Consider the following 13864-nt stretch of genomic DNA (forward strand, 5'->3'; position numbering starts at 1 on the left):
TCCTGGAAAGTGGCCTTATGCATTCGAAAATTCTGCAGCCACTGCTCATAATGATGCGGTTCCACCCGTCAATGCTTGTTTACCGGGCCCAGAAATGGTGCTCAACAGTGTCAAGTTGATGCATGACTGTTGCCAGCAACTGCAAATTGCTCTGCTCTAGGTCTTCCAGCCGGGCTGCTTGCGTGGCATCACATGGTTCTGCATGGCGGCTCCTGGCTACGTAAATGCTTCAGGATAAGGTGTGAGGTGTTTGTAATGCTCACAACAACTGTGTACAGCTGAGCAGGGTCCATGCTTATCGTGCTATGGCGCCCATGTGGGTAACCCAGGCTTATGAAAAAAGGTGCAAAAAAGGCTTGGTTTGTTTGCCGTTGATTTCCGGGAGGGAGGGAGGTAAGTGCATCCTGGGAGGCTAACCCCATGTTTCCATGACCACCCGCACCAATGTTTTGGTCCCATAAGACACTGCAAGCCCAACCCAAAATTCCACTCGGCTACGTGCACTTTGGGATAGCTACCCACAGTGCAGTGTTCCATGCGTCGTTGCAAGTGCTGCTAGTGAGGATGCACTCCGCCGACACAATGAGCGTAGTGTGGACACGCAAGATTGACTTGCTTAAATCGGAGGCTCGATGTCGACTTACATAAAGTCGACTTAACTTTGTAGTGTAGACATGGTCTATGTCAGCGGGAGAAGCCAACATAAGTGGTAGTACAGATGTAACCTCAGTAAAGTTCTTCTAATTATTAAAGTAGAGTAATACCTGAGGAGAATACAATATGTCCTTATATGAGGCTTTCTTATTAAGGTGAGAAACCACTAATACAGTGAAATCACTAGCATTGCCCTAGCATCCTGACGGTGCCACTAACAATCTCACTCTTCAGCAGGACAAGGACTGCTAGCTGAATACATTGCTAAGGCCCCAGTCTTGCAAACAGTCCCTGCAGACAGACCCTGGCACCCATGTGAAATCTCCCGGACCTCAGTGGGACTCAGCCTAGATTGTCTGGCAGGATCAGGGCACTTGAGGTTCAGCACCTTGCAGGATCCTCAGCTCCAAGTTTGGTGTTGAAGGTGCCCAGCACCTCCCAGGCACGCTTGGCCTTCTGCAGGCACGAAGCCTGAATGAGCAGAGTGAATCGTTGTTCAAAATAGAGTAAAGTGTGATTAAAAGGCAGCGTTGCCTCATTAGTACATTATAGCAATGAAATGGACATTTACAGTGAGAAAGCAAACAGGTGACTCAGATAACCCAGGAAAGATGCTTTTGTATTACTTAAAATGGAAAAATAAAACTGGATTTCATATTTTTACATCATATAAAAACCAATGCATTTATAATAATAAAAGCCATATGGATGGAAATCTTCACTTGCATGTAAGTAGCTATTGGAGTATTAAATTACTGATTTGATGGCAAATGAGTCACAAAATCTAAAAGAAGAGTCATTTCCAATCTAGTCTCTAGCTTATACTTACAAAATGATAATGTGGAAGTTCATCTTTTATAGTTACAGTCTGATAGATTATGGCAATAAGTAAATATCTTAAGTTAAAATATACTGTAGGAAAATACAGATAAGACATAGAAATGTTATGGTACTACTGTTTGTGTGAGACATTAATACTTACTGATCATTTCTATAAGTACGGATTAGTTCATATTAACAAGAATAATAGCAGTGAAAAAGTGACAGTCTCACCAGGGGGGCAGGAGACCAAGGCAGTCACTTTATATATAACTTAATGGGATAACATTGCCTAAAACCTATTTTAAAGAAAACATGACAGGTGTCTGTCTCTCAGCAGTGTCTGTTACACTAAGAAAAAGCTTCCTCTATGATGCAGTGGAATGAATAAAGTTCAGATGGTTCTTGTGCCTGCGTTTACTGTGCTCAGCTGTGACAGTAAAACCAATTAGTACTATCAAGATGTTTTCTATTAACATTGCTGGGGGTTTCCTGACAACAGTAGCACCAAAGTATGGATCATGAAATTCAATCCTCCCACAAAGCCCGATGCCAAATTTTAAAGAATGGGAGCCTGAAGTCAGGCTGTCAGGTTCATAGCCAGCCTCCACTGAAATGGGGCAGCAAGCGCCTTCAAAACTCCCAGCACTATAGAATTTAGGGACCCTAGCTTTAGGGTGTCATTTTTAAAAAATAACCCATATCTGAGTATTCAGGTGGAAAGGGGAGATGAAACTCATCCCCTACAATCTACCGCCAGGGTGGAGGGCTGCTATGGGCTGGGTTGGTTGATTGCGGTACCAGAGCCAGTAGATCTGAACAAACATGGATTTGTGGTCCTTCCCTTGGTCTTGCTCTCAGATCACACGTGGCCCGTCCCCAAAGTGATCTTCATCCCCAGCCAACATGGAGACCAGATCCACAGCACACCAGGGATTAGCAGGTACTTCTGCATGGTTGCTCAGCCTGCTGACTCTCCATGCAGCCCCTATATGAGGTTTAAGTGGTACCAAAGGCCATCTGCCAGCCCTCTAAACCAGGCCTGAATTCCACCCTGCTGGAGTGTTCTGTCTTGAGGTACGCTTTCTTTGGTTTTATTTGTAAATGTGCAATAAAAAAATAGAATATTTACACCATTAAAAATTAAATTTCAGTGTCAAGGTTTTATGAAATAAAATTCAAATGTTTTCTATGTGCAACAGATTAATTATTTTCTTCGGATACCAGATACAAAACTGTTTTCAATACACAGAACAATAAACTTATTGCTGCAGCTGTAAGGCTTTTGATCCAGAAGTTTCCCAGTTGTCAGTGGTGATGCTTGTCCCATAACTGCCATGTCAGCTGTCCGCCAAGCTTCACAGTAGTTGCTAACTAGCCGGATCCCATTTGCAGTTGAACCATGCCATATGATTTTATGTGGCCTAAACAGTAATGTTTAAAGTTATTTTCCTGAAACAATCCTTTATCTGTACATTAAATCTTATGCCTAAATCTACAGCAGCCTGTGTCTCTGCACCCCTGCTGTAAATTCACTTGAAGCAATAAGAGCGTAGAAAGCAAAGCGAGGCCAAAGATACGGATGGAAAGAGAGGAAATTGGGACATCAGAGATATTCTATTCCCTGTTCTTCTCTCCATCCTGTCCCTATCAGCAATCAATAGGAGAGCTGGAATGGAAGAAGAGGAGAAGGAACAGAAAGGATGAGAGGAGAAGGGGGAAGTTAACCTTTGTCACATTTCTAGCAGCCCAGGGCATTTTGATACTTATCAGCTAATAAAACTACATTTCATGTAATACAGAAAATGCAGTGTGAACTTACCAAGATGGATCTGTCATGACATTTCTCCCATCAAAGGAGTATATTGGACTCTGGATGTTGAACTGTCCCCCGCTGCCAGTAAACACAGACTCCCAGTTGTTGAAGAGTATTTCTCCCTATTGAAATGTTAAAAGCCATCTTTTACTAAGGCTATTATCATATTATGAAATGCTAGAGGTATTCTATAAATCCAAAATCTCTTCTGCTTCTCAAAATACTCATGATTAAGGCTAAGATTTTTTCACAGTTACAAACAGATCACAGGCAATAAACAAAAATTCACTGAGCCCGTGACTTGTCCATGACTTTACTACAAATAACCGGGGGTGAGGATTGGGTAGGGGGGAGGAATGGAGTCCCATGGGGGGGCGGGGAATGACAGGCCGACCCCCGACTTCAGTAGTTGCAGCAGGGGGCACAACCACAGAGGGCATACAGCCCCTGCTCCAGAGCTCACCCAGCTGCGGGACAGGGGTGTGCGGCCCCCATAGACTGCAGACCTGCCAAGCCCAGGATGTGACGGGTCTGAGGCATATGGCCCCGGCTGCAGACCCCACCAAGACCCAGAGGACACGGGTCTGGGGCGCAAGGTCCCAGCTGCAGTTCCCGGCCCCGGCTGCAGCCCCCCAGAGGAAGCCGGGGGCTCTGGGTGCAGTGTCCTGGTTCCAGCCAGCCCCAGTTGCAGGGCTTTGGCGCTCAGTCCCTCCTCCTCCTCCTGAAGCCCTAGAAGTCACGGCGGTCTGGTAAAGTCACGGAATCCGTGACTGCCATGACTAAATCGTAGCCTTACTCATGATTCCATCAGCGTGATCTTTCACGCCAATCTCTACACTTTATTCCTAAGAGACCTCATTTCAAACTACCACCCTTATACTGCTAGCTTTCAGCGCTACCTCTCTGTCCCAGGCCTCTCTCTTTCCTTTCACAATTGTCTCTGCCTGAATCACATTCCAACTCTTTTCCTGTATCATCTACACCTCTCCTGTCCTCCTTAACTCACAATCTCAGAGTAACTTTCGACTCTTCTCTCTCCTTCACCAAATGTAAAGCTTCTTGTTTGAAAGGCCTTGTACAAGTTAGTTCCTGCATACCTCACCTCTCTGCTCTACCCTTTTTGCTACCCCCCTGCCTTGGTCTCATGCTGAGTGCACCTGTGTCTGTGTCTGCAGTAAATTCATTTTTCTTATAGCTGGAATGACTAAATTAGAGAAGTGGAGTTAAAGAGGTGTTAAAACTGTAGCAGGCAAAGTCAGAGGGTGGGATTAATTTCACTCATCCTTGTGATGGTCCAAAAGGTTATTTGAAAATTCTCACATTCCTAATAAAATCTGACTTCTACCTGAAGAGAAAGCTGAAAACAATTTTTAATGGTTAATGCAGATTCTGGTAAAACCAAAATCGTTCTAGGGCCATTACAACTGGTTAATTGTAATACAAGATGACTGTATTTTTGAACTGCCTTGGAGTATTCATTTCTCATCCCAATCACAACAAGATAAATTTTTATTTTGGAGACTCCTCCTCCCAGAGTTACGAAATGCAGGGGGTTTCAGAACGGAACCTTCCAACCTTCTGAGTGCTGGGAGGTCAGATATCACTCCTGCAAGCCAACTGGCCTGTTGGCTAGTGCTGGGAGCCAGCCAGTATTTCAGAGCTGTGCTTTGGCACACGTGTGTATGTGTAGGACGCCACAAGATGACTCAGATTCTAGAAAAAGTGAGATTCTGCTCAGTTATCGTGATGTAAATCCAGTTTAACTATTGCTTAAGAGCTGAATGTGGCCACTATCATTAAAGATGGGACATGTGGTCACCGTAGTCTATTAAGCTCTTCAGGCAGACTAGAAGGTGTAGGCTAGTGTATGGCCTTGAGAAACAGACTCACCTTGGGGGTAAGAATTCTAAGGCTGTTTCCAAAACAGGATTAATGAAAGAAAAACATCTAAAAAGTTACATATTATACCATTGCCTTGGCATCAGTTCACTGTAAGCCAAACATTCTCATTGCTTTGTTTCTACCATTAGCCTTATAATGTTGAAAAAGAAACTCTGAAAATGCAGCTGCTTCTAGCCTAAGTGTAAGACATTGCATAGCGATGCTTATCACAAGGATACAGATGGGAAAAACAAGGCTTTTCCTTTATAAGATACTATGACCAAACAGCTCAGAGCCAAGAAGCAAGCAAAAAAAAGTCTGTTACCTCAGTTGATTTCCAAGATTTTTGGATTGCTAGAGACCACCTTTATACAGCAAATAAAGCATTTGTTTTTACCTTAAGGTTAACTATTGGTAGATTGTATCTGTCTGATTTTCTCACAACTGTAGACAGATCTTGCAAATGGGATGATAGGAAAGCTCTGTATGTTGACATTAAACCAGCCGCTCGGGCTTGTTGAAAGCATTGATAATCAGCTCGCATGGCACCAGAAAGTGGCAAGTTCAAAGCCACCAAATGCAGCTGGAAAATAAGGAAAAAAACTCACTGATTTCAGGTTTAAGTTATAACATTTATTAAGCAATTAATCTGCCTCCACCCTGATAAGGAAAATGTGCCCTTGAGAAAAGCAGAAAGACAAATAGCTGAGCATAATAGTTAGTACATTCCAAAGAAGACTATTTAGATTAACCTTTCGTGATGAAGGTATATTTGCCACCATTACATCACACTTCTTAAAGAAGTCATGTTCAGCTTGCTGAGCCGCAGGCCAGCCCACCCCAGCAATATGTTATCTTCAAAAGTTAGACAACCATAAAATCATTTCAAAACCAAAACACTTCCATTTTAAACAACAGTTAAGATTTGCTAAACAGAGTTACTGTCACGTTGCTTATAAGAGCCCAACCATTACAAGGAAATAAATACAGTTAAGGACCTAGCCAGGCAATGGCCACAAACATTCATTGTAATCAACCACAAGGAAAAGCATTCTTTAATCACAATGTAAGAAGCTGAACTCTGATCATATGTTATTCTTTCAGATGCAGTAATTCTGTGATCTTGACTAAATATTTAAACAAATTTTTACAGAGGAAAATTTATATTCTGAAACATCCATTTGACAACTAACAACCACCAATTGTCCTCATGGCAAAAACAGGAATAGCTATGACTAAAATGTGTTAAATCAACATTAATGAACTTTAAACGTAGCCTTTGTCCTAGATTTTGTTATAATATAGAAGTGAGTCCATATTCAGAGCTCAGAAATCAGGAATGCATTTGCTAGAGGACATGAAGAAAGGTTAGAATAACAAAAACAATTCTTAAAGAAGATATTTAAAGTTTTTCATAGCTTCTAAACTAACTAAAAGACGTAACTGAAAATTCTCAGAGTAATTGCTATAAATTCAGAGGGGATACATTTAAAAATTCAAACAAAGGTTTAATCCCTGCTTTAAGCCCAAATCTCAGGTATGCAGCTGTAATAGTGCCTCTATTGTAATTCTTCTACTTACTGTTGGTTTTCCATGATTAATAGTTGAAACTGGTCTTAGTGCTGGAAGAGACTGAAATCCCTATTAGTTCAACATACAGAAATAAATCAGAGTTAAGATACAATGCTCAAATCACAGAAGAAAAGACAACTTTCTTACTCCAGCTTGTTGTTGGCAATACTGCAGAATTTTTTTGTAGTGAAATAAAAATTGAACCACATAGAATATAAAGTCATATTACTCTGAGCATAACATCCCGCAACTTTAAATCCAGATACATATTACACACTAAGGTCCTGATTTAGAAAGTCACGCAAGCATGTATTTACATGCTGTCTTGAACAGGGATGCTTTCCTGAATGTGGGTCTACAATACTAACACTAATCTGCCTATCTGTATCAATGCCAGAATGCACTTGAATGTATGCACAGCAACAGACAGTGCTTAGTATGAAGACAACATGGTTGGGATGGATTCAAATGAAAATCAGAGTGAGACAAGACAGGCCATCCACAGTAGAGAAAAATCTTGTTGAGAGGGAGCCTATCTGCAAAACATTTTCCCCATTTGTAATATTTCAATGCAGTTTTTCACAAGCCATGAACAATTTTGCACTTACATAGCCTGAAATTGCTGGAGGTGGAGGGCTATCAGCTGGGATGGGAATTAATTCCCCAAGCTGGAAGAACACAAAATGAAGAGATAAACAAAAACATATACATGAATGAATTATATTTCTTTAAACTGTGCTGAAGGATAATCTTAGCACCCACACTCTCCCCTTAAAGAATATTCGCAACAAAACCAAACTTGAAGAAGAAGAACTACATGATACAATAATACCTGCAATCTTCTCCATCCTCCTCGAACACGGATAAACACCTCGCTACTTTCACTCAGGTAGATTAATGTACCTTCTGCCACTAAGTGAACCTTTTGCAACATTCCATCAATATTTCTAAATGTTGTAACCTGTCAAATAACAAGGAAACAGAATAATCAAAAATAAGGGACATTTGCAGATAAAATTAAGTCTTTCTTTGAACTGGAAATTAATAGAAGTCATAGAATGAAAATAGACTTTCTGTACAGTAAATATTTATAAAGGCTGTATTAGCTCATTTCACCCAATTTTGTTTATGTGGCATCCACTTCTTTTGGCCCTTATCATGAAAGGTGGATCTGGACTGGTAGTTGCCCGTTACATTCATTGACTGCCTCAGCCACGAAGGAGTTTGGGGTTGGGTGTGAAAATAGGAACTCTGAGCCCTTAGCAGGAACACAGTACTTCTTATCTGCGCTCTTGCAGGTAGGGCGTTATGGTAGCAGGAGTCTGCCAAATTGTCTTTGCAGTTCAAACAGAGCCTTGTTTATAGGCAGGGCTATACTATCATTAATGATCTGGAGGATAGCGTGGACTGTGCCCTCAGCAAGTTTGCAGATGACACTAAACTGGGAGGAGTGGTAGATACACTGGAGGGTAGGGATAGGATACAGAGGGACCTAGACAAATTAGAGGATTGGGCCAAAAGAAATCTGATGAGGTTCAACAAGAACAAGTGCAGAGTCCTGCACTTAGGATGGAAGAATCCCATGCACTGCTACAGACTAGGGACCGAATGGCTAGGCAGCAGTTCTGCAAAAAAGGACCTAGGGGGTGACAAGAAGCTGGATATAAGTCGACAGTGTGCCCTTGTTGCCAAGAAGGCTAATGGCATTTTAGGCTGTATAAGTAGGGGCACTGCCAGCAGATCGAGGCACGTGATCATCCCCCTCTATTCGACATTGGTGAGGTCTCATCTGGAGTACTGTGTCCAGTTTTGGGCCCCACACTACAAGAAGGATGTGGAAGAATTGGAAAGAGTCCAGCGGAGGGCAACAAAAATGATAAGGGGGCTGGAGCACATGACTTATGAGGAGAGGCTGAGGGAACTGGGATTGTTTAGTCTCCAGAAGAAAAGAATGAGGGGGCATTTGATAGCTGCTTTCAACTACCTGAAGGGGGGTTCCAAAGAGGATGGAGCTCGGCTGTTCTCAGTGGTAGCAGATGACAGAATAAGGAGTAATGGTCTCAAGTTGCAGTGGGGGAGGTTTACGTTGGATATTAGGAAAAACTTTTTCACTAGGAGGGTGAAAGCACTGGAATGGGTTACCTACGGAGGTGGTGGAATCTTCTTCCTCAGAGGTTTTTAAGGCCCGGCTTGACAAAGCCCTGGCTGGGATGATTTAGTTGGGAATTGGTCCTGCTTTGAGCAGGGGGTTGGACTAGATGACCTCCTGAGGTCCCTTCCAACCCTAATATTCAACGATTCTATGATACCAGACAAGGCAGTATGAAGGATGCCAATCAATTTGTGTTGAGTCTCCTGAACCTCCTCCAGTGGGCTCTGGGAAGAACCTGCAATTCTTCTCATGAGATCCAGAAACTGTTTAAAATCATCTGTGTATAGATGAGGAGGAGGGAGAGGAGGCATCACTGCCTCATCAGGTGAGGAGAAGAGCTATTAGTCTGAAGCGTAGCTTCCTCAACAGCCCTTCTCTCCTGATACTCAAAAGATTCCTCCTGGGGAGGTGATGGACATGGAAAAGCTGAATGAGTAGGAGGGTGATGCCCCTGACACTCCCTGTGAGTTTAGCTAGGAGCTCTGGAGAATTGTTCCCTATAGGCAGCCTATACAACCCAGAATGACCAGTGACCAGTGGGGTGGTCCATATGGGAAGGGAGGGGGCACCTATGAATACTCATACCAGGGGGAGCCTGGGGCATCCCGTGTACATCTGTGCCTCAAGGATTCCCTGATAGAGGGTGTTGAGAGAGGCAGCTTTGGGCTGGTAATTGAGTGAACCTTGAACAGAAATCTGGGAGTCAGAGGAATTGTCCTCATTGTAGTCCAGAAGGGGGCAGCTGGTGGAATTGAGACTGGGAGTCTGTCCATTCAAGAGGGTACCAGAGTGTGTCTGTGCCAGGGAATGGTGTGGTACCAGCAAGGAATGAAGCTTCAGTACCCAGAGTCTTTCAGCACCCATCAGTAGAGGTGTCTCCGGTTTGTTTGAAATGACCAAGTCCTTAGAGAATCTGAACTTCTGCAGTACCAGAAGAAGCTGTGCAGTAACCTGATGGGGTTCAAAGCTGGAGGCAGGTGGCACTAAGGATGACCTCAATTTCAAGGGTACCGTCTGGCACTGTGCAGTTTGGGGAACTACTGGCATTGCAGGAGTTATCAACACTGAAGTTGGTACTGGTCTAGTTGATGCAGAATGTGTAGAGTCTCCAGAGGTGCAATCCTGCTTGGATAGTATGAGTTGGGCTTAGATACCGAACACTGACGGGTACTGTGAGTAGATACCTGCTACTTTCCTATGTTACCTATGGTACTGGGAGATCGAAGTGCCTCAACATTACTCTTTTTAGGATGCGAGGTCTCCAAAGTGGAAGGTCTCTGTGGTGGCTTCTTAGCACTAACTTCTCTGAGGGATCCAGAGCTCCTTTTTTTGGAAGTCTTACAGTTGTCCTCCACAGACGTCTCCTGAATGGGCTGCGGAGGTTGATGGGACACTCCTTGTAGATCTAGTTTTGAACCTGAGCAATCCTACATTTAAAAGGGATAGGAATGTACTTTAAGCAATGGAGGTAGCTAGAGTGGCTGTCACTAACTGGTATAGACTTCTGGCAAGTTAGGCAATGCTTAAAACCTGGGAATCCACACATAACCTGAGGATGAAAAATAACTTCTTTCGAAGAAAGGAGTAATCCCTCAGAGAGGTGAGGTGGGGAAGATGAAAGGTCTCTCCAAAAGAAATCCCCACAAAACTAACATAAATAAATAAATAAATAAACGATGCTAGATACCTAACAAATTATTAAACTAGAGGAAAATCTTGCTCTAAAGGCAGACTAGCAAAGAATTAAGCACCGCAAGATGCTTCATCTCAGGCTGAGGCTGTTGAGAAGGAACTGTGGGTGGTTTGTCCACTGCTGTCCTATATACCCTCGGTACAGGACAGCTGGGACATGACTGGGCATTGCTATCAAAAGTCTCTGATCAAAGGCACAGGGGACACATGCACACCTAAAGTGGAGCACCTATAGAGACAGGAGGAAAGTCTGTTGAAAATATTGACCTGAATTACTGGGTTTTATTCTACTTGGGTACCTAGTTTCCTTGGAAGAAAGACTGGGCTCAGTATTATTTATTCTATTCACATAACATATTAAGTTGTCATGTTGTATACTCCTTCAGAGGTACTGATTTGTATCTGCAACATGCAGCCCCTCCACTGATTTAGAATCCTATTAATCTTTTTGAATTATTTTGATAAGATGCTACTAATAAACCACCAAACTGAGCTTTACTCTCTTTGCTCTTTTTCTGAAGACTTATTATATAGAGAAGGGAAGTGATGCAGTAGTGGCCTTCTATTGGAGTGTTTCCATTGACATTCATGCTCTGAAAATGGCAAACTTAAGTTTTCTTCTCTTACCAGGTTCCTAGTTCCTGGTAATCCTGGCTCCCCGGGAGGACCTGGTGGCCCTGGAACTGCAGCTGCTAAAATAAAACAAAAATATGCTTCATGTCTCTTTTTTGAGAGAAAGAGAGTGAGAAGGTGAGAGGAAATACTTGATAATGTTGTGTAGGACAAAGGTCTTATTGGCATGAGTTTGTGACAACTATAATACTCCCATGCACTGAGGTCCTGAGTGAGTGTGTTCACACAAGCTACAGAAAATCTATTTGCAATGATTTTGGTACTATTTTTCTTGTATCCTTCCATCTGGGTGGATAGTCATATATCCTGCAAGCTCTTCTGCATATGTTTAACTTTAAGCACGCGATTAATATTTAAATCAGTGAGACTACTCCCACGCTTGAAGATAAGCTTTGTATTTGCAGACTCAAGGCCTCAGTTATCCTCTGTACAATTTGCAAGGGATCATAAAATCCCCTAAAAACAACCTAATATAACTTTTCTTTACAAAAAAGGTTCACAACTTCAAGGTCACCTATCTCATTACTTTTAATGTTTAGAAGAAACTGGCACCTCCTAAGGGAGAGCTGGGAATCGTTCTTTTACAATGATATGAACCTTCATTTCTAATACGAAATGTTGGGTTGTGACAGGTTTAAGACTTCTCACTACTCCAGAACTGAGATTTGTTCACCCCGATCCTTGGGCCAGTGTATTTTGGACTGACAATTCCACAAGTAGCAGAGAAAGGAGGAAATATTTCTCTGGCAGGCTGATCATATATTAGTGGTTGTTTGAAGTTGCTCAGAGGTTTGGAAGGCAACAAATAATCCCCGCGGGCTGTGTGTCAGTGGTTCCCAGTGGGAGCTCAAGGCAGCTCCTTCCACTGAAGCTGAGATGAAGGTGTCTGAACTGGAGAATCCATGCTCTAGGATGGTCACAAACCACCATGTTAGAAAGATCCTATAGTCAGAGGCAGGCGCCTCCTTGGAAAGGAAAAGACAAGCAAGAAAGGGAGGACAAGAAAGGTTGAGGGGGAGCAAGGGAAAGCATGATAGGGGTGATGTGGGGAGGATAAGCGGTGTAGTGGGGAGCACAGTTATGCTGAGGGAAGGAATGAGGTAGGAAGGAATAACTTTTATCGTCAAGGGACAGTTTTCCAGCTTAATCTGAGTGTCTGGAAGCCTGGCACTCCCAGGCACCCTGGTGGCAATTTCACTTACGTTTTCAGCACTTCTCAGAATGCATACAAAGACCAGCAGCAGCTCCCAGACACAACTGCCCCCACTATTTCCAGCTTAATTGGAAATCTGTAGCTTGATTTTCCCCCCCAAATGCTGGCAACTCTGCAAATGCATGTAACGTGCACAACGTCGGCACATGGTGTTTACAAACTAGGGTGACCAGATGTCCCAATTTTATAGGGACAGTCCCGATATTTGGGGCTTTTTCTTATATAGATACCTATTACCCATTCACCCCCTGTCCCGATTTTTCACACTTGCTGTCTGGTCACCCTATTACAAGCTGAAGGAGAAAAGTGGCTGCACTTAGCACAATGTCCCACTCCTGTTTATTCATCCACAGCCCCCAGGAAGGTTTACTGAGTGTCTCTGCTATTACATGGGAGGAAGAACAAAAGAAAAGGCACAGAAGAAAGGGCCCAATCCTGCTTCTGATGACTTCAGTGGGACAGGGATCCGGCTCACAATGAAGGGGGTGGGGGTATAAGTTAATCGAGGGAAAAAAGTTAAAAATTACACCAAATATATATTAAAGAAAAATGTCTTGTTTCTACTATATTCTTGTATCCTTCCAGTCTGAACTAGTTTGTGCTAAATATAACACCATAAAAACATTTTTAAAAAGTAGTTTAAAAAAGACCCCTAAAATTCAGAAAGCCATATCACCAGTACATTAACACGCTCCAGGGCTTGTTTTATTAGAGTATAAAAGCCGGTGATGATGGTGTGTTAATGGAAGAACAAAGCAACCCCTGATGAAGTTTAGTGCCATTAACATTCCCTAAATACGTTTTTCATTAAATCTCATGTAACCTTGGAACCATCTTTACAATCTACAGAGTCATCATTCTGGTGCACTTGTGGGGATCTTTTTAGACCAACTGTTATGTGCCTGTGGCAGGGGACAGAGGCTTGATTCAAAGCCAGCATTCAGTAGTTTAGCCTTTCCTGTCTCCCACACTACAGCATGTGGGAATTTTGACATGGCTAACCAGGAGCCTAATTAAAAGGAGGCAAACTCATGCGTGGCCTCCATTCAGATTTACTAAATGGACATTCATCAGTTTGCTTAATAAAGCAAAGAAGAGGATGCGTAGGAGGGAGACTGAGGTCAGTGGCAGAACAGTCTAGGGAAGGAACACACCCAACGATTGTCTGGAATGTTTTGTTTAGTTTGACTGGGTCTTAAGCAGTTTCGAGAAGTGCTTGATGTGGAGGACATGGTAGCTGCCTGTAATATTTTATGAATATTGTTTATCTCTGTGTGTTTGATATAGTATTTGCTATCTTACCAAGTGTTAATTCAGACAGGAAAGCAGACAAACAGTTCTGATAGACACCCATCTACAGATAACTATATTGCAATTCAGAGAGCCAACTGCTTGGAAGTCTACCCCTCATTCCCTGCTGGGCTGCATAAAT

General features: G+C 42.8%; 1 protein-coding gene across 10 annotated transcripts in view; it reads right to left on the reverse strand.

Moving 5' to 3' along the window:
- Window positions 1–1256: 1256 nt before the first annotated feature.
- COL15A1 (collagen type XV alpha 1 chain) overlaps window positions 1257–13864 on the reverse strand; it is a 299045-nt gene continuing 286437 nt past the window's right edge. For 9 of the 10 annotated variants that reach the window (XM_054018685.1, XM_054018687.1, XM_054018686.1 and 6 more), the window contains 7 exons: window positions 11214–11278; window positions 7575–7703; window positions 7351–7410; window positions 6752–6811; window positions 5568–5753; window positions 3296–3411; window positions 1257–2897 (listed from right to left, as the gene is read on the reverse strand). In XM_054018685.1, coding sequence (XP_053874660.1) covers window positions 2681–2897; window positions 3296–3411; window positions 5568–5753; window positions 6752–6811; window positions 7351–7410; window positions 7575–7703; window positions 11214–11278 — 833 coding nt within the window. In that variant the 3' untranslated portion in view covers window positions 1257–2680. The remainder of the gene's footprint in view (window positions 2898–3295; window positions 3412–5567; window positions 5754–6751; window positions 6812–7350; window positions 7411–7574; window positions 7704–11213; window positions 11279–13864) is intronic. The other variant, XM_054018680.1, reaches the window with a different exon arrangement.

The sequence above is a fragment of the Malaclemys terrapin genome, chromosome 2, assembly GCF_027887155.1.
Source record: "Malaclemys terrapin pileata isolate rMalTer1 chromosome 2, rMalTer1.hap1, whole genome shotgun sequence".
NCBI lineage: Eukaryota > Metazoa > Chordata > Testudines > Emydidae > Malaclemys > Malaclemys terrapin.